This window comes from Myotis lucifugus, unplaced genomic scaffold (assembly GCF_000147115.1).
Source record: "Myotis lucifugus unplaced genomic scaffold, Myoluc2.0 scaffold_32, whole genome shotgun sequence".
NCBI classification, from domain to species: Eukaryota; Metazoa; Chordata; class Mammalia; order Chiroptera; family Vespertilionidae; genus Myotis; species Myotis lucifugus.
Window position 1 is genome coordinate 5,220,498 of NW_005871080.1, and position 22,390 is coordinate 5,242,887.

The 22,390-nt window shown below is 38.0% G+C and overlaps 1 protein-coding gene across 1 annotated transcript in view; it reads right to left on the reverse strand.

Annotated features, from left to right (window-relative positions):
- Positions 1 to 22,390, reverse strand: part of ARHGAP15 (Rho GTPase activating protein 15) — a 650,587-nt gene that overhangs the window by 232,125 nt on the left and 396,072 nt on the right. Inside the window, exon 10 of the mRNA XM_006086875.3 lies at positions 6,948 to 7,046. Coding sequence (XP_006086937.1) covers positions 6,948 to 7,046 — 99 coding nt within the window. The remainder of the gene's footprint in view (positions 1 to 6,947; positions 7,047 to 22,390) is intronic.

Here is a 22,390-nt window from a genome sequence, read left to right on the forward strand (position 1 = left end):
GTGCGTGCCTGGATCCAACTATAATAGATTATCCCAAAGTGGGAAAGAATGAACAGTACAAAATTAGCAGAACTGCGAGCAGAGCTTGTCTAGTGAAGGCAATCCGATCTGCACTTTAGGGGCCTGGATTCTCAGGCAATGGGAAAAGATTATGTGAAGTTTTACTTTGCAAGTGAACAATTGGTAGTATCTCAAGAGGCAGATTGGTGCATTGAATTGGATATGAGGAAAATTATATTAACAAGTATACTGCTTGGTATATCTCTTGCATAACAGCTATACTACAATCATGCCTGTTATTTATGTATTAATACATTCATGTGCATGCCTTACCTAGTATACAAATGCAACTCCCTCTCTCTCTCTCTCTCTCTCTCTCTCTCTCTCTCTATATATATATATATATATATATATATATATATAGTCAATGTCTATGTGCTTTTGTATGCTGAATTTTTTGAGTCAGATCAGTATAGGTGTGTAACTATGCCTTCTTACAATATTAACATATATTTCCAAATTAATATTCACATAGAGAAATAGATTTTGTTTCTCATGTCATAGCTGGTTAATGTGACATTCTCTCAAACTTTATGTATCAGCAGGGGAATTACCAAAAAGAAACAGTTAAGGTATAATAATAATTTTAGCCATTTTTTTCCAAGATGCTATAATCTGCCCAAAGATAACTAATTGTTCAAAGTAAACATTCCACTCCAACCACAAAAGGAATCCATTACACAAACATATAATTCACAGTCATTTTTAGTGGGTTGTAAACAGTTTGGAATGAGCATAAAATGGGACAAAAATCAAAGTGAGCGTTTTGAAATGAAAAAGTGTTTGCTACAAAAGGTCAGTCCCTTTGCTTGGCAAACTATGCAGAAAAGCCTGGGAAAATGCTGATCACACAAGCAACGAGGGAATTTTAAAGCCAACAGCCTCCTTGTTTCTTTAAACAGACATCGGAACCTATAACTGGATCCTGTCAAACAAACGACAGCAAAAAAATATAACAGCTGCTAAGAAGTCAAGTTGAGAGATAAAGTTTTCGAGGCTAAGGACCTTCTCAGAAGGAGACTAAAGGTCTTTCTTAAATCTTTAAGCAAGGTTATGGATCCCAGGGTGGCTTTCAGGCACCAAGTCAAATATGTAAGTTTGTGTATCATTCTTGTCATAGTGTTTTGTGTTCCAGAAAAAAGAGAGGACAAACTTGTTGATTAGCATCTGCTGAGGCATTCTGCAAAGTAGCTTATAGCTGGAATCATCAAATTTGAAACCTTGGTGTCATTTACCTTTTATCGTGGTTAAAAAATAACATAAAATATACCATCATAACCATTTTTAAGTTTACAGTTCAGAAGTGTTGATTACATGCACATTGTTGTGCAACAGGTCTCTCTAGGTATGATTTTAATGCTGTTAAATCGTTGGAGGGCATATTAACCAGAACTGGGAATCATGAGGGAAGAATGAGTTGTTAAAACATATTTAAAAAGATGAATGCCAATCGAAATAAAATTAAATGATTTTAAAAAACAATCCTATTACGTTACCACAAAAATGTATTGGATACATAAAAATGCATTTATGGTAGAAATATGCTCATTCATTCAGTTCACTCCATTAGTATACACAAGAAGTTTTCTACAATGGCTGGTGTTGTTAGGTAGAAAAAGGACTGGCTTGCCATTTAAGGAAAGTCTTCTTGAGTAGCTCACACCAGGTGACTTCTTTGCATTGTCACAGTGTGTGAAGAAAATAACCTGGGAAATCAAGCCAGGTTAAACTTCTCCTGGTCTCAACAGGAGGCTAAGACCAGACAAGTACGTGTTTATTTTTCAGTGTTTTTAATGTCATTTAAATAAAAATTGTACATATAGAGCCTGGCTCAGTAGTTGAGCTTCGACCCATGAACCAGGAGGTCACGGTTTGATTCCTGGTCAGGGTACACGCCTGGGTTGCAGGCTTGAGCCCCATTGGGGGGCATGAAGGAGGCAGCCCATGATCAGTGATTCTCTCTCATCATTGATGTTGCTATTTCTCCCTCCCCTTTTCCCTCAAAAATCCATAAAAATGTATTACAAGAAAATTGCATATATCGAATGTGTATAACATGATGATTTGCTATGATTACTACATTCAAGGTAATTAACATATTTATTTACCCAGGTCCCATTTTGTGTGTGTGTGTGTGTGTGTGTGTGTGTGTGTGTGTGTGATGAGAGCATCTGACATCTACTCCCTTGTACTCCCTTGGCATATTTCCAGTATTCAATACAATATTAACTACAGTCATCATAGACATTAGATATCTAGATTTTTTAAACTTTATATCCTTTGACCAACACCTCTCCCCACTTTCGCCACTCACTATTATTAAGTCATTTTAAAGCTAACTTACCCTACATTAAAAAAATAATTGTAATGGTTATTCTCTCTTCTTATATCTGTTCTTTTCTTTCACAGCAGTTATCACTGTTTTTGCTTTTTGTGTATCTTTTTATTCAAAAGTATATCTCCTCTAAATTCTCAGCTGCTAGAAGAGAGCAGTGATTTTCAACCAATATGCTGCAAGAATTTTAAAACATAAAATACCTGACTATTTAGTCAGGAGCACTGACTTCTTTTCTCTTACAGTGTCAAGTAAAAAAAAAATGGAGACAGCCAACACAACAGTAGTCAAATGGTGTGAATACATCAAAATTATACCAATTTTTTTGTGTGTCAGATGAGCAAAAAATACATTTTTTGGTGTGCCGAAGAATTTTAGTAATTAGTTTTTGTGTGCCATGAGATGGAAAAGGTTGAAAATCTCTGGTATAGAGAATAGCACATAGAAGATCCTAAATAGCTACTTGCACAAATGCAACAGACACGTTAGTGCCTGTTACGTCACTCAACCAATATTTATTGAGTGCTTACAGTGTGTCACATACAAAGTATGGCTCTTCCTAAATAATGGACCTTCACAAAGAGGTGTCAGTCATTATATGCTTTGATAAAAAGAACTATGGATTACACCAGTTTTAGACTACATACTTTGGCCCTGACTGGTGTTGCTCAGTTGGTTGGAGCGTTGTCCTGTACACCAAAAGGTGGCGGGTTGGATTCCCAGTCAGAGTACATACCCTCGATGTTTCTCTCTCTCTCTCTCAATAACAAGAACTGCTAGACTATATACTTTGCTTAGTTCACATCTCCTAGTCCAGTGGTTGGCAAACTGCGGCCCCTTGAGTGTGGCTATTCCACAAAATACCACGTGCGGGCGCGCACGTTCTGTGCTATTGAAACTTCCTGGCTATACTCAAGGGGCCAAAGAGCCGCATGTGGCTCTCGAGCCACAGTTTGTCAACCACTATCCTAGTTCCTTTCCTCTGAGATACAAGAGACCTTATTTTTAAGTAAGCTATTTCTATACACTGTTGAGGTCATCATAAACTATACAAAGTATCTATAAAACAGTGCAAAATGGACTTCGTGGGCTTCTCACTGTTTAGATCTACATTCCAACTGTATATCAAAATGCCTCCCTCTACATGCTTGTTCCCCAGACCTCAAAAGGGGGTCATATGATCTCATACTTTTGGTCAGTTTACCATATGTATTGAGCATTAACTGACAACCAATAATTCAATATTTTCACAGAAATTTCGTTGGAAGAAGAAACATAAATTGAGTTTTTCCTTGGCAATTTATGATATCTCACTTACATAGTGTGCCACTGTAAAGGCAAAGCAAGGGAGATGAACCACGTGGGAGAGCTTTAAAGACTAACACGCTCCTTTCCAGTTTGTCCTCTAAGTTTTGTGTATATTTTCTAGGCTGAGCAGACAATGTCAGAAACCACAGAAGTGACTTTAATCCAGTTCTAATCGCTGGTGAGGGGAAAAAAAATTCTCTGGTGGTTTAGAGGAATGGCAAAAACTAAATCAAGATAAGGAAACACACTAAACAAGTTATTCGCTAAATTGGTTTACATTCGGCTCACTAATAGATTTTCTTCTAGGCATGTCCAAGAGATACAAAATTTAAAATGTAACTAATACCACCTTACCAGGGATGCATCTTGTGCCAAACACTGGGTAGAATTTCCCTGGGGAAACTACAGAAGCATGAACAGTTTGGTTCTGCCCCAGGTCAAGTAACTAACTGAATGAATGAATGAATGAATGGGTGGATAAATGGATAAATTAATGAATAAATGGTTAGAAAACCATTTAAAAATACATCTACAGTTTATTGATGATTTTTTAAAAATATATTTTATTGATTTTTTTACAAAGAGGAAGGGAGAGAGATAGAGAGTTAGAAATATCGATGAGAGAGAAACATCGATCAGCTGCCTCCTGCACACCTCCTACTGGGCATGTGCCTGCAACCAAGGTACATGCCCTTGACCGGAATGGAACCTGGGACCTTTGAGTCCGCAGGCAGACGCTCTATCCACTGAGCCAAACTGGTTAGGACTTATTGATGATTTTTTTAAGGTGAAGAAATAATCTTAAAGAAAAAAGATGGAAAGGAAAGAATTTTTTTAATAACAACCCTGGTGCTACTGTAATGAGTATTGAGGCCATTTCCCTAAGATTGTGAGAGTAAACACAGTTTTCATGAAATGTGCCTTTCCCATCACTGGTCCATAAGTGTTTCCCATGACTCTGCAGTTGAGTATCTTGGCTGAGAGAGGATCTGGCCATTAGAAAGAGGGCTCTAGATATGCTGAGCCCCAGCCGTGTCGAGAGACTTGGCACCTTCCTATGCTACTTGCTAATACCAGCCCCAGCATAAAATGTCATCAGAAGCCTGCATAAACATTGGACTTAGCTTCACATAAATTATTTCTGTCCTAAGGTGCTTGATGCCAGAATTTAGTAAAAACAGCACTTTGAGTAAATAGAATTGGCATATAAATGTGAGAATATTAATCCAACAAAATGATCGTAGAAAAATATTATCAAAAGTACACACTTGTAAATCTTGCAATGATGTGAGAGGTTTATCCCGTGCCTCTGAGTTTTTATTGAATATTTCTATAGAGTTCCTTTAAACTGATGCTGCCAAGGTGCTTTGAATGATCAGCTTCTTTGTGGAATTGTGGTCTTTGAGTTTCATTAAAATGCTTAGGAATTATTTTAATAATCATATGTGTGGTTAGTGCCTGTTTAGTACTGGATCTACAAATTCATTTTAAGAGTAAACACCAAGACAATGAAATATAATGCCAGATATGATTGCTCCTGTCAGCAAAAACATTGTCTTATTTTATTAAAAACTCCCACAAAATGGCATGAACAAACGATACAGTGTCTATTTGCAGATATTTCCCACTCTACAGTATTATGGTATCTGCACACCACAAGGCTGTACCTAGCAGAATTGTCATCTTGCCTGGGTTATGCACATAAACAGAGGTACCGAGCCCTTTTTCATATGTGCACGCATCTTATTAGGTACAGGTTCCCCCAAAGCCCTATTTGGATTTCTGCTCTAATATAACAGTGCTCACACAGTCAGTACTGAGTATTTATAAGTGAATGAAGATTTCCTGAAAATGATTATTTAGCTATTGGCAATAATAACATTATAACATTTTCAGTGATCCATTTTGGCTTTAAGTACTTATTAAATAATATTTATTCCTCAAATATGTACTTGCAAAATTAAATGAGATTGCAACATGCAATAAAAACACATTTCTCTCTCAACTCGAATTGACTCCATTCCTCACAGATATCTCTCGTCGTGTTCATTCTGCTTTTTACTGTTTTCTACTCTCGCTCTGAACTCTCTGCTGTTCTCTCTGATGTGTTGATATGCTTTCCCCGAAGCCACACTCTTTATCCACTTTCTCTACCCACTCGTCCCCTTCTTGTTATTCTCCATTCCCTACTGACATGGGAATAATAGGATCCCAAGGCTGTCCTTACACTATAATTAAAGTATGAATTTCCAGGAGTTGGAAATTGCAGACCATTTTTATTATGCTTCTATAATAAAGCCAGGTAACACTGAGAGAATTAAAATAGCTTTGTCCTAGCAGATAACTTGGTAAAGATTTTTTCTCCTTGGTTCTATTGTTTGAAGAGATTGGGAGCTGAAAATGGGAATAGATTCACCAATTCTTTTTTCTGAAAACACCTCTATCTTTTACGTGATATATATCCCCCCAGATCCTGGGGATATGTTGTAAACTTGTAACAGATGGTGATGAAGCTTCATATTTTTATATAATACATTTTTTTTGAGATTCTGCATCTACTGTATGTATCTTCCAGGGAAAATGACCTTGAAGGAATGAAGTCATAGTCTGAAGGAAAAACACCTCACAGATCGACTCGCATAGCAATGATGAGTCAATTGGATTTTGTTTTGTTCCCCTCGGTGAGATGGAATAATATCAGATGAAAAACAGAATGTTGAAATATGAGGATCAAAGGTCATCTTAACATTGGAGGTGCCTCTGTTAATTGTTCCAGGAAAACCGGTTAGCTGCATTCTGACTGAACCAGAAACACATGGGAGATGGAATAGCACTGTTTGCAAGTAGAAATGCTATTTGCTTCACTTGGGTAATGTTGGGGCCTTACCAAAAATTGTTCTGGCACAACGTCTACCAGCATGAATGTTAGGAGGGTTCTAACACTCAGAGTGCTGATATTTTATGAATGTTTTATCACTGGCTTGAAAACAAGAAGTTTGCAATTGAATCAACAACATGTCAGACAGACAAAATATTAAAAAAAAGAACATTAGTGAGAATTACTGATGTCCCTATTGTAAAAACAAACTGAAGTTAATAAGAAACGTGATCCTCTTAACTGATTAACAAAAGTCAGGTTTTAATTGCACAGCTTCCCAGGCAAATCAAGTGGCACTGTGAACTTGAGCATTGGTTGTGTAGTGCGCAGTAAAGGGGAGACATGGCTGCATATTCAGTTACCCACCTCTTTTTTCGACAGCTTCAATGCATTGCTTTACGAATCGCGGAACTGTGGAATTTTCACGTTCACACACTTTGTGCAGATGAGAGCCAAAAATTTGATCTGCAAAAGAAACAAAGATGAGCTTCATTAAAATCCAAGCTTGTGTTGTTCTTTAATTTGATTCCGTTTCCTTATCCACTGCATGATGGAATCTGCATCTTGCATAGGAATCGATTTTTTCCTTTAATTCCGGAGTGTCTATTGCAGGCATGCAAAGACCATAACTCTGTCCCTTATAGAACAGGACCCCAGGTCCAGAGAAAGAAAACCAACAACGATTAAGCAGGGGTGCCTGAGTGAATTATAGTCTCTCTGGGCTTAACTTTGTTGTCTATAAAATAATGAAAGGGAATTAAGTAAACTTCTACAAAATAATGAATCTTAATGAACTGATGTCTTGAGTGCTTTAGAAGAATTTTTCAATGATCATCAAAATTATGATTTTGTCAGTATACTTAGAAAATTCATTCTGTGGCTCAATGATATTTGACGAGGCAAGTGCCAGGAGACTTAACTTGGAAGTGAATTTCTAAACATTTCTTCTGCCTCAAATGCCCTTCCTCTAATCTAAGTATCCCATTTCCTTTTGGGCTCAGCCCAGAGAGCACTTTCTCCACAAACTCTATCCTTCTCATCTCAGCTTTGTGTCTCCAGTAGCATAGGTTCTCTGGAATACCAGTTCCTTGGGATATTAATAGGTGATGTGGGGGAAAGGGCTGTGGTCAAAATGGTTTAGCAACATCGGGTTAAACAAAGTTAACCAGTTTCTTTTATGTATATTTGTTTTAGAGCTTGCAATGTGCCAAGGCCTCCTGGGAATCTCCATGAGGGGCCTGAAGAATCACTATTTCCCACACTTATTCGGGTAATTTCAAAGGGAATCTCTCGAGACCAATGTTTCCGAGAACACACTGGGCGAAATCCTAGCCTAGCCCTCTCATTTAGAACGTGATTTATGCCACCTTGCATTGTGTATTTACATTTATAATATATGAAATACATTTTCTCAGAGTAGATCCTGAGCGCCTGCATCATCCATGTATTCTTAGAGTCACCAGTGCTTTGCACGGATTCTGGCCCACAGGATTCAACTACAGAACTTGAGATTGTGGTCAAATATACATAACATAAAATGTGCCATTCTAACCATTTTTAAGTGTACAGTTCAGCGGCATTAAGTGAATGTATTTTGTTGTGCAACCGATACCACAAATCCATTTGCAAACTTTAAAAAAACAGCATAAATGTTTATTACTGATAGAAACAAATATTTAGTAGCTTCAAGTAGTTGCTCAGAATGAAATCTAATTCCCTATCCCAACTTACAAAGCAGCTCAAGACCAGAACTTCCACCCATTACTTGATTTCATTTGCTACCCCTCTCCCCTGCATCACTGGCCTACAGCCCCTCTGCCCACACTGCGGATCCTTGTCCATACATCTGCCTTTGAACTCTGCACTTATTATTTCCTCTACATGGAACTCTATTGCTCTAGGTCTCTGATTAAATGCCACCTTCTGATTGTAGCCTATTTACTCTTTAAAAAACCGGCAAGCCCTGCCAACAGGAACTCGCCAGGTCACTTCCCTGCCTTACTTTTCTTAGAGCGCTTCTCCCCACCTTACATATTACAGTGATATATTTACTGGTTAGTTGCTCATTTTGCTTAGAATGTTAGGCTCAGGGAAGTAAGAACTATACCTACTTCTTTTATTATTGGATCCCAGTAACTAGACAATGTTTGGCATATACTAGAAGTTCAATAAAATTAATTGAATGATTGCCCGAAAGACATCATCTGAATAATGTGTGGAGATTTTCAATGAATTTAAAAGTTATCTTTAGCAGAATAGAGGAGAAAATATAAAAGGCAGCATAATAGAAATCTAAATACTATATTATTACAAAGGGATAGTCAAAATGGAATGTGGTGAAACTTCAAGGAAGTCATGATTTTCATTCATTTCTTAGGAAAAGTGATGGCTTGAAGTTGGGACAACCCAGCAGGGAGGGAAGTGATTAAGGCTATAGAACTAATACTAATGTACTACAATATGAAACTGTGCATTTTTATTCCAGAGACAGAAAGGTCAAGATGCCTCAACCTAGTGCAGAGAGGAAAATAATAAAATATCAAAGTTATGTTAAAAAACAGTGAGCCACCACCATAAAAAGAATGACATAAAATATTAAGAAAAATAACCTAGAACCTCAGATAGAATAATTTACCTTGGTTAGATTTATAATCAGAAATAATTGCTATAAAGTATAAACTCCTTTAATGAAAATCATAATCCAAATCAAGTTCACAAATATTTATTATCTTTTATCATTATAGCAATGAGGTAGGCATATTAGATGATAAAATAGAAATCAAGAAGTTTATAATCTTATATGAATTAATAGGAGTATTTAAATAACAAACCAAACAACATAAGAGGTGTCAGAAAAGATACTAAGTGCTAGGAAAGGTGTCCTGCAGTATAGGTATTTTCATGACATTCAGTGCAGATGTGGTTTGTGTGTGGTGGGGCGGGGGAGATGTTTGTGAGATGAGGGCCGTTTAAGAAAAATAGATTTCTCTATAAAGTGTATATTAAAATCTGGAGAAATTTTCTTTTGTTAGGTAGATACAGAAGACATGAAAGCATTTTAGGGCATTTACTCTCACTCAGTTATTTGCAAATGAAAAACCTGAGTGCCTGCTCTGTACCAGGAACTAGGAAGGGCAGCGTAATATAATAACCAAGATGTGTTACTTATGCGCTAAAAATGTCTTGTCTAGTAGGATGCATAGAAATAAACTGGTAGAAATACTTCATCATGGAAAGTCCAGTAACTGGGGAGGCACAGATGCAAGGAAAGGATGAGGCAGGGCATCAGACCAGCCTTGAGTCCCCATGGGAGACTTCCCAGAGAAGAGATGAATCCTCAAGACTAAGACTTAAAATGAAGAGTTAAGAGAAGGGACAAAGGGCACTTGGGAAAGACAGAGAGGAGAAAACAAACGCATCAGTGATGGGAAGAATGATAGAAAGAATGTAGTGTGCTGAGGGAAACACTCACTCTCTCTTATTTAGACAAATCTTGATGTATTAAGCTTTCAAAGGAGAAAAATTGTGTTGATGAAGGATCTTAAATATTAAGTCAGGTAGTTTAAATTATTTGAGAGTGTGCAGGTACCATTGATTTCTTACATATATGCTATTTCCCTCCTAACTTCTTATTTTTAGAGTCTACTCATAATACAACATCTGGAAATTTTATCCAATGACTGCTGCTTCCATTATAGCTTTGGGTGATTAGATAGTTTTGGACAGTGAAATATAAGGGGAAGAAACTTAGAAAACTACAAGAGAAGATTTTTTATCTGATAAAAGAGGGGTGTATGAAGATACTTTCTTTTTTTCTTCTGCTTTGAACATCACTGTGAAATCATGTGATGCTGGGAGATATTGCAGCAATTTTGTAACCATGAGGCAACAAGCTTGCAAGCAAAAGATAACATGATAAAAACAACACCTAAATCTACAAAAAACCTGAGACTTCAATGACATTGTTGAACTTTCAACCCAATCCTAAAATACATTCTCTAGACCAGTGATGGTGAACCTTTTGAGCTCGACGTGTCAGCATTTGAAAAACTCTAACTTAACTCTGGTGCCGTGTCACATATAGAAATTTTTTGATATTTCCAACCATAGTAAAACAAAGACTTACATTTTTGATATTTATTTTATATATTTAAATGCCATTTAACAAAGAAAAATCAACCAAAAAAATGAGTTTGCGTGTCACCTCTGACACGCGTGTCATAGGTTCGCCATCACTGCTCTAGACTTTTTGTTATATGAGATAATATAACTGGGTATTCTATTGCCTGCAACCAAAAGGTTCATAACAAAATCTGGGGCACAAATCATGTGGAAAATTAGACATAAGGAGCTTATTTAAAGGCTAATCTGATTGCCTACGAAAGATGTTATGGATACCAGAATCAGGAAAGAGGTGTGGTAAATTTAATCATTTTTCATAATGCTCATCTCCTCGAATTAGATGTATATATTTAAATACTTTGCCATGAGACTTACTAGAGTGAGCATGTTTTATTTCCTCAATGTCTTTATGTTGGGCGTGGCCATATGACTTGCTTTGGACAATGCAGAGTGAGTAGAAATAATAATGTTTCATTTTTAGACTGAGACCTTAAGATACAATACAAACTTCTACTTTCCTGCTTACTTCTCTGCTATGACCCAGACAAGAGCTTCCCTGAGTAACTTACTTGACCCTTCAGTCTGGACTCCAGAATAAATACATACGGCACAGAACAGAAGCTGATTCTCAATGAGGAGGCAAGGGCAGTCCGATCTATAGCTTAGAGCAAAGCTGTTCAGTCAAGCCTGACCTAATCTGTCTAACTCACAGACACATGAGAACTGAATGCTTTTTGCTGTATGCCACTGAGATTTTGTGTTTGTTCGTTACACAGCAATAGCTAATTGATAAAGATGATAACAGGTATCAGTCTGTTTTATTTTTTGTGGGTTTTTTTTGGTGATCTAAGCAATGCTGTGAGAATAAAAACAAAGAGAGTTGATGGAATATGGAAATTGAAACTGCAAAGAAAATAGAAAAAAATAAATCTAAATTTGCTAAGAATGTGGAATTATACATCAGTTTAGATCAGCGGTTCTCAACCTGTGGGCCGTGACCCCTTTGGGGGTCGAACAACCCTTTCACAGGGGTCGCCTAAGACCATCGAAAAACACATATATAATTACATATTGTTTTTGTGATTAATCACTATGCTTTAATTATGTCCAATTTGTAACAATGAAATTGAAGGTCACCACAACATGAGGAACTGTATTAAAGGGTCGCGGCATTAGGAAGGTTGAGAACCACTGGTTTAGATTCAACCATAAGGAAGAGCCTCAAAGGAAATTGTTCTCATCTTAAAATTTAAACTCATTATGCCTCACCTAATATAATGGCACTTCTTAGTCTGTATTCTCTCCAGATCAATTAATTTCTATTGAATTCAAGTCAGTGAATATTTCGTGAGCACCTACCATATGCTGGGTGCTATGAAGGATGCAGATAGTAATCCACTCATTCAGCAACTATCTATTGCAGGCCCACTATGGACCAGCCACTGTGCTGCAGACAGAAAATGCAATGGTGCATGAAGCATGATCTCCCACAGTCTGGGGGGGCGGGCAGAGAATAACTCTCACAAACACTTACAATGTGATTAGTGCTAGTGCGAGGGTGTTTGATGATAGTAGTGAAGATTTATTGTGCACTTATACCAAGCCAGGCAAGGTTCAAAGTACTTTATATATTCTAACTTACTTAATCTTTATACCAATTCTCAACCCTTTCATAGTAGATACTATCATCTTGATTTTAGAGGAAAGGAAGCTGAAGCATAAAGACATTGAGTCTTTTGTCTATAGCTACAAAGCATCAGTCTCTATGAAAGAAATAAAAAAGGTAAGGACACTTTTTTCTTCTGCTTTGAACATCAACATGAAATCATATGATGCTTAGAGCTACTGCAGACCATAGAAATTAGGGGTGATTCATGGGATTTTGTTTACTGGATGCAGGAAGTGAACCAACCAATCAGGCAAAGAGGGTTTTCAAATTTCTTGTTTGTTTGAAGGAGACCAAGATGCAAAAAACTGATGGTTTAGAAAATAGTGAGATTGATATTTCTAAGTTAAGACAAGCATTTCAGATACAGCAGAACGGTGATGGGAGATAAAGATGAAATGTTCTCATTGGCTTTTGGCAATTCAAAGGCTGTTGATGACCATAAAGAAATGGCTTTAGGAGAAGAATGAAACTGAAAAGCAGATACTTGTGGTCAAGATTTCAAGAGAAAGTGGGGATGTAGAAACAGCTAAGAAACTCCTTTATTAAGAAGTTTTGTGCTGTGCATTAATTATAAGGAAAGACCGGACTTGGGGGAAAATCTTGACTTGGGGTAAATAGGAAAGAATTTCCATTCCAGGGCATTTTTGATTGCCATAGTGCTCTGAAGGGTGAGGTGCAACAAGACCAGCTATTTTCAGTTTCTACAATGGGGGAGGTGCATTACTGCCACGTACTGGGGAGTCCAGGCAAGTGCAGGCAATTCCTCACAGTGAAAAACTATCCCTCCCTGATTGCTAATAGCGCCCTGGTGGGAAAGGAGCCTAGATTTATTGCACTTCATTAGATAGAAGGAATATGTTTGCTTTTGCCAGTTACCAGATGAGCCAAAAGTTTTCTTCTCACTTCTATCCTCTCTTTAAACGGGCTACACTCACCCAAGAAGGCATAGCTCTGGTGTCTAAGAACTTAGCTCTACAGCGGAACCTGCTGGAGTCAAAGCCTGTCGTGTGCATGTCTCCATACAAAGAATTTAGAATTGGTATACTGAAGAGTAAGGTAGGTAACTCCAGGGATCTGAATTAGACTTAGACACTGGAGATCAGGGGCACCATTTGGGGAGATGCCCATGTGCAATGGGTGAGTGGGCACAGGAACTAATTTGCAGAGAGAGGTGAATGGAACATAGACCTCAACTCCTCACTTTCTGATGCCTAAATCCAGGCACCATGTATTCTTGTCATGAGGTGCATTAGAAATTAGAGTGAATTTCTGTTTAATGCAACCAAATACACTTGCCTAAACATTGGCAAATCATTGTCTCTAATGTTTCAAGAGAAGGCTTACAATCACAATAGAAAGGACCAGGGGTGGCAAAAGAGCTCAGTGAGATCCATGGTTATAGACAGCACCGGTTAGAAAAACTATGGTGGATATCTGTTGGTTTTGCTGGCCCCTTAACTATCCACCTATCCTCTGGTAAGAGCATCCTGGTTTTCCTTTGGAGATGAGACCTTTCTCATTTTTCTGCCATTTGTTTTGAGTAATGTAGACCCCACTACCTCCCACTCCAGGGATGAATGCGCATTTCATCTTCCTGGCCACAGAAATTGGTTCAGACATGAACACATGGTCCAAGTAGATCTATCAAGTAAATCCTGAGGCTTTGTCTAGTGCTGCTGGGAAAGAGGGACCCTCTTTTTTTCTATAGGTGCTTGTAAACTAGGAGGATGTGAATCCAAGTTTTCATAAGTTATGTTGCCACTTTTTGGAAAGATGCACTGGAAAATTAAGCCAATACAGTGGAAAACAGAGCTGAACAGTAGAAAAGATAAAGATTTGAAAGCATTTTGCCCCTAGATCCAGTCATGTCTAAAACTACCTTTACCTCCTTGAACTTTTCAATTAGTAGTTCAACAAATTCCATTCTTACTTTCGAAATTTGGACAAGTTTATATCAATTACAACTGAAAGAATATTGACTACATTAGCGTTCAACATAAAATGGTGAATTTTACAACTTAGAGGAGATGATGTTGCACGTGAAATGATTCTGCAAAGTAAAACATGCTACCCAAAGAAAATAAATCAGAGATTTAGCTAAAATGTCATTGTCAATGTTAAGGGCTGTTGTAGGATTTTCATTGATCCATAAATTTGATACAGTCCAGAGTCTGATAAACCAAGAAGGATCATTAAATTATGGAAATGTGTTTGAACCACAGAACCTTCTATCTTAAAATAGAGTACGAAAGGGGAAGGCAGAGTGACACAAGCATAAATGAACCAGATTTGCCCCCTAAACGTCCATGCCCATTGTCCTGGTATAACATTAAGGAGTATTTCTGCATCCCCCCTTCCTTATGGTATTCCAAAAAAGGGAGCAGTCCCAAAACCCTGAGCTCCCGACTCCCCACCTATATACCCATCTGTAGTTCACTGGTAATCCTTTCTTCCTCTCTTAACAACTCTTTGTATTTAGCAAACACCTCTTGCTAGGGGTGCCAATATTTTTGGAATGTTCTTCAAATGCTATGGCCTTGGCTAGTGTGATCATTATATCTTCATTCTACTATACTGCTTCAAGCGCATATACCAGGGGTGGCAGACAACACATTGGTTGGAGAAAATCCATTTTCTGCAATTTTTTGTTGAAAGCATCTTTTGGTGAGAAAAACAAATAGACCTTTTACATGACTGTACTTATAAATCATGTTGTTTATATAATGAATTCGAGTTTAACTAGGAAATGGTGGTTTTTAATCTTTAAGCTCTCAAACTTTTGACCGATTTAGTTAGTTCATCAGCATAACCAGGTTAAGTCTCCCAGATTACAAATTAGCCTCATTCTCCCTCATCTCTGCTATATATTTTTGACAAATTATAGAAAGAACACCCAGTAATGGGATCTTTGTCAGTTAGATTCCAAATGAATCAAAACTATGAGGAAAAGTACTCAATAGAAGCAGTTAAATGTTCAAATAATGTGACGGTGTTATCATCATTTACCCAGGGAGACAGTCTCCACATGCTTTTCAAAATGATGTTATTCTGCTCTTAGGACAGAGGGCCATGGCAACTACTTGAATGCATTTTAAAAAGGAAAAACAAAGCATCTAAAACAACACACACACACACACACACACACACACACACACACACAAACACACACACGCGCACGCACACACACCAGGCAATTATTTTGGTCATGAGGTATATTTGTGAATGTTTTGTTGACTGTAATAGAACAAACAAAACTGTGGCCATCATAAGCAAAGAGAAATTTATTTGAATGATATTGAGAGAGGGAGGTGGAAGGAAGCTCAAATAATTTACTGGGAACTCAAATTAATTTATTAATTAGTCAAAGAAATTACCGAAGTCTGGGGGAATAGTCTTTGAGATGTTTAAAATCCAAGGTGCTTAGGAGACTCATAAAATAAGAAGCTATAAATACAGCAATTGTCTTGTAACTCTGAGAGCTGGGTCAGGCAGCTACTTTCGTTGTCACAATGACTTCTATTTTATCCAATGGCTAAGATTTTAAGTTCCAGTAGAGGATGCCTAGTTGGTTGAGATTAAGTTTAAAAATCAGTTGAGATGAGAAAAAAAATATATAGCCCTGTAGCCTCCATAGCAGGTAGCATTCAGTTGGAAATTTTCTCCCTCCAGATGCTAGACATGGGCAGATCATTTCCCATTAGAGAGGGGCAGTGGTACTGGAGGGCAAAAATAATATTCTTAACATGGATCATTTCAGCAGTTTAACTGAATTCATCCTTTGATTCGAAACTCTAAGTGACATTCAGTGCTCCTTTAGAGAGTTGACCACCTATCAAGGAATCCTGTTTTCACTCTTCTTTGTTTCTTCCACTTCCATCCTCACCACCTTTACCTTTTCTCCTTTGAAATATTTACCATGAGTATCAATCAGATAGTATTCCACAACTTTATGGAGAATTTTTGAAGAAATGGGTGATTTAAGTAAGTGCTATAGTTTACTGATGGTTTATGCCTTTGAATTAGGATGCAGAAGAATATGACTAATGCTAAAACACTGCTGATTTTAATTTACCTTCAGAAGTGCTTCAGAAGGTACTGCATCATCTTACTGTGCTTTGAGCATTGATTAAACATATCAGCTACTATTCTTTTGGTACACAGGTCTCAAAAATTGGGCTCATTATGTGCTGAATCTCTAATAAACACTGGAAGTAAATCTCTCTCATTGCCTGGTTTACTTGTGAGTTCTTTTCTCATAAGAAGCAAGTACAGGAAAAAGCTTAATTATTTTAACTTTTAAGTAGCTTGGAATATAAATAAATAGAAGTTCTAAATAGATACACATCTGTATATAGTTTCCCTCCACATGTTTATTCATGTTTTGTGTCTCATCTAACCTAACGTTTTAAAGCTCCTGGTGGATAGTGATGATGTCTACTCTGGAAAGACTGGAAGAGATGTGCCTAAACCGTGGAGAGGATCTCCCCAGACAAAGGTAGGCTGCAGCTTCCAATCAAAGTTGGACAGTTGGCTGCAGGAGGAGCATCCTTTCACCAGAACCACCCAGTGTCAGTGACAGGCCAGCTGCCACCTGGAAAGAATGGCAGAGTTCTTCCTCAGCACCTTCCATTTTTTCTCCTTCTTCCTATTTCAGGCTTCCAGCAGTTTCCACCATTCTCAACTTCACCCTAAATTCCAAAAAATACTTTCACGAAGTACCCCTTGGCCCCTTTTCCTAAGCTCCTAAACTCTCATGGAAATAGAACTCAACTCAGTTTTGGCCCAATGAATATAATGGACATTTTGGTGAGTCCACCAGCCAGAAACGAATTTGTAGCTTTAATGAAGAGTTTATTAACCCAAATGGAACAATGAGCATAAGATTTTTCTGTGTCTATTCTAGGCAGCCACTTGGTCCCATACTTTCCCCTCCCTCTGCTTATCCAGCAGCACAACACACAAATAAACACATATACTCACACACTTCCCACACAAGTATATACTCTGAATCACAACAGTATAGAGAATGGTTTGACCAAGTGAATATTTCATGCATTTTTTTTATCTATCCATTCAATCTATCTATCCTTGAGTATTTTTCAATGTCTGCTGGGGATGGAATAATGAATAGACCAAAAGGTCTTCACAAAGCCTATATGTAAATGGAAAAAACAAACATATAAACACATTGACATAGAAGATAATGTCAGATAGTGATGGGCACTATCCTATATAATAAAGAGGTAATATGCAAATTGACCACCACACCCTTGCACAAGATGGCCACCCCCATGTGGTCACAAGATGGCTGTGCCCATGTGGTCACAAGATGGCCGCTGCAAGATGGCCAGCAGGGGAGGGCAGTTGGGGTCAAACAGGCCTGCAGGGGAGGGCATTGGGGGTGACCAGGCCTGCAGGAGAGAGCAGTTAGGGGTGATCGGGCTGGCAGGGGAGCAGTTAGGGAGCAATCAGGCTGGCAGGCAGGCGAATGGTTGGGAGCCAGCAGTCCTGGATTGGGATGTCTGACTGCCAGTGAGAGGGATGTCTGACTGCCAGTTTAGGCCCGATCCCTGTGGTGGTGGGCACACAGTGGGATATACAGATTTTGTATCATGGAAATGGACACTTGAAATCTATCTGATCCTATTAACCAATGTCACCCCAATAAATTTAATACTTAAAAAATCTATGACTGAGGATAAAATAGAAAGGATAGCCTGGGGTCAAAGTAGGTAACACCCTACAGGTCAGCAAGGACATTAGATGATATTATAGTATAATTTTTTCTAAGTAATTGGAGATCATTGAGCAGGGGAGTGACATAATGTGATTTATGTTTTTAAATGACCCTTTTAATTGCTATCTAGAGACTATATTTGGATAAGAAATAGGGAGGTCAGTTTGGGGGCTGGTAAAATATTTCAGGGAGAGATGATAGTACTTAGATAAGAGCACTGACAAAGGAAATGACTAAAAGGGGTTGAATTTGTAATATGTTTTTAAGGTGGGATTTTCTGATAAGAGTAGAAGAGACTGTGCAGAATGGAGGGTGACTCCAGCTGGCAAATGGCAGTGATGTTTTCTGAGGCAGAGAACCTGTGGGAGCTGGGGAAGGGTTGCTCTGGGTAGATGTGAGATGTCTACCAAACATCCAAGGAAATGTCAAATGGACACTTGAATTGCATGTCTAAATCTTGAAGCTGACAGTTTAAGTTTGGAAAACCTACAAATGCAATTTAAAGCCACAGGGCTGGACTATTTCAACCCTGGAATATTTGAATAGTGCCCAGCAGTCTAAGAAGGAGAAAGAGAAGAGAACTCGAAGGACTTAACATAAGAGAAGCCCAACAGTGTGAAGATACTGAGTGGAGCATACTCCACCAAAGTAGTCCCCACTGAGTTTACAAAGAGGAAAAAGATATTGTAAATAAATAGTAATTCTAAAACCACTGAAAGATTTCATGCCCTGCTTCCATTCCTTTCTACATCTTTCCAAGTAACATCTCAGGAAGTAGAGCTAAGATGGTCTCTGGTCTACCAGATATAGCTCACAGTCCAGTTAGAAGATATTAAAATAATGAAATAATAAAATTATACTTTGAGGATAAAGAGAAGAGAGGACTAATTCAGAATGAGGATGACAGGGATGAATTCATGGAGCCGGTAACTTTGAGCTGGAAGAGTAGACATGAATAAGTTTTTAGGTACAGAAAGTTAAAAAATAATATTCATGGTGATGAAAACTTTATAAAGTAGAACAAGATAAATGTAATTTCTTTTATTTTTCTTAAATTCTATTTCATTCCCTTCTTGTTGCCAAATGAATGCATAAGTGAATGAATGAATGAAAACAATGTATAAAAAAGTGATTAGTATATCTAAAGATTGTTCCATGATCACTCAAGTATGAGAATAATATGTTTCAGTTTAGTTTGCATCAGTGCATTTTGGATGATTAACATGACCAAATTTGATTTAGCAAAGATTGATTATTTAGAATTTCGGTTGACAATATTTTCTGCTTTTCAGTTGCCCGTCTTCCTTTCATTAGAATTACAGAGGGAACTAAAGGCAGGAGGGATAACATTCAAAGATGTCAAATTCTGCTACCTTATCCCATATTTGTGTGCACTTTATATTCTTAAAATATATCTTCAATCACATAACTTACTGTAATGGTTCAATCACATAACTTACTGAAATTCTCTGAAGTTAAAACTTACCGATTAGGTTCCCTACTTACTTGACTTAGTAGGAACTTCACTGGGGGATTAAAACTACTATGAAATCAGTACCTTTATTTCTGTTTGAGTGACAAGTGTAAAGAGAAAGCTTGATATATACAATTTATTCAGATAATTGATTGAATTAATTCTGAATAATTCAATTTACCTTTTTAGCTCAATGAGTATGGACTAAAGCTGGAAATGTCATTCAGTGATTGATAAAAGTTGAAAGATTGTTTTAGGGTGGGGGGGGGATTTTGACTCACTTCAAATTTAAGTAAAATCCAGGAAAGAACAAGGTACTTTTCCTAATAGCAGCATAGATTTGTGAGTATCCCAGGTGGTAAGATTTCAATTTATTTGCATGAATGCATAGTTCAATAAGAAAAGATTCAAATTTAGTTGGAGTAAAATGGCTTAATGATTTCAAATATTACTTGTAATATATTAATATAACAGCCTTGAATATCTATAATGGAGTCTCTTTCATTTGGGTCTTAAGGGTGTTCTCATAGCCACTAATGCTGAGTGCTAGGCACACATTGAAGTACCTAAGAGGAAAGCACTTTAGGTTAAAAGCACTTTCTCTTCTCAGCCTCGGGTTAAAAGCTATTTCAGGATTCTGTTAAAGGCATTCTTTAGTCCTCAGCTTCAGCTTAAAAGCGGCTTTGATGAAAAGTGCTTTGAGGCAGGTAAAGGATTTTATAATAAACCATATTAAGAGCTGGGGAAGCATGTGGTTCTGTGGAAGTGTCAGCTAGCTCCGTGGAGGTGTGGTATGAGCTCTGTGCAGGCTGGCTCATTCCTGTGGGCTGCTCTGAACAATGTGGTCCACTGGTTATTCCATGCAAAGAAATTGAAAAACATTTCCAGGAATGTAATTGGAGAGAAGGGGTTACAAACCCAAATTGGGAGGTCATACTGCACACATTTTCAAAAACATTTTGTCTCTTTTGGGCCTCCAGTCAAATACACTGTGTGTTTCTCTATTTTAGGCCCTTATCGTAGAAAGTGACTATGCAATAACATTTCTAAAACACCTTATCCTGTCCCAAAGCTGCCCACAGAACTGAATAAGTAGTATCTAACTGTGAGATGCACTGTGCATATTGCACATTTCCTGTGTTTATTGCACACTCTTCACTTACATTACTTTTCCCACTAGCAGGACCTACGTTGCTGGGGGGTGGTCGCATATAAAGATGGAATGCAGTATCTCAGTTGGGTCTGCCTACCAAATTGGCAGAATGACATTCACCACCCAGATTTCTAATTGAAAGCATCAATATTAGTTGGTGAAAAAAACAACAACAAAACAAAACAGCGCGATTTAAGATAAATTATGAGCTTATGGAGACCAGAGAGAATTCTGAGAGACTGCAAAATGGTACATATGTCCTAGATAAGTCCCAGGGAGTAGATATGACTTCTGCTGAGGAAAGAGCCTCAGACAGAATGAAAAGAAACTCTTTTCTCACTTTGTCAGATTCAGAGCCTAAGAGCTGTTGCTTTAGGCCCTAAATTAACATGCAGGTGGCTGGGGAGAAGGGCAGTCTTCCCATCTGCTCTGGCAACAGAGTGGATGGAGAAATGCAGCGGGAACCAGAGGGATGGGAGCATTGCTTGGCACCTGGAACGTTTTGTAAGTTCAGAAGCTCCTGGACTGCACCTAGGCAGTGAGGCAGCCATCTCTCGGGAGACACTGGCTGCATGGCCATGGTGAGGTGTCTTCCTAGGTCAGTTTAGAGGCAATGCACTATAAAGGAGATGAACATGAGGCAGGCAGTCCTCTTCATATGCAGTACATTCCAGGGGCTTCCAGAAATACAAGTGGGAGCCATGACTTGTGATATTTGTGTTTTATGTCAGGGTTATTTCTTTCACATCCATCGGCTGTTGAGGTGAGCTAGAATTAAGGATAAGCATTAACTCCATATATCTTCCCATTGGTCTGCTACAGTGAAGCAAAGTTTTCAGGATTTGGAAGTGTTTTTTTTGACTATTTCTTTCTAAGCAGTGCTAGAGTATCTCATTTTGAAAGGAGTCACATCTTATACATCTTTGTGGGCCCAGTGTCTGGCCTATCACTTGTCAGATGGTAGATCCTCCATAAATGCTCGCCAAATTAATAAAAATAATGGGTACTGAGTGAATCATGAAATTGCCTCTAAAATCAAGTAAAAACTCCTTATCCTGGCACTATGCAAAACATCTGCCACAGGCACTCTCATCAAGCCCTCTGCATTTTGTTCACGACACAGTCCCCCCCTGCTTTGCCATAACTGTGCACCTTGAACATCTCACCCATTTCTCACATGTTCAAATATTTAAGTCAAGACTCAGTTTAAAGATCATAAGGGATACTTTACCTTTCCCACAGTTTTCCCACTTGTAATCTGTGGCCTGAATGCCCCTTAAAACATTAGACATTTGCTATATTATGTCATATTTGTTGTACATTTATCTCCCTTGCTCATTACTTGGGGGATTTTACTTTATGTAATTTTGTACCCTCTTACAGCATAGTTATTTAAAGAATATGTGCGAGCAGGCAATATGAATAACAATTGAAGTATAAAGGAATGCAAACACACTTCTGCATCCTTATTATTGGATAGCGTGTGCAATGCAACAAGCACAGTGCTAGGCACCGAGAATGCTCAAAATGTTGGCTTTAGTAATGCATTGTCACAAAATCTCACCATAATTATCTGTTTTGCAGTTTTCAGAAGGTCTACTCTGCCTTCAGGAGAAGGAGCATTTGCAATATGCCATGTCATAGTAAGAGTAGA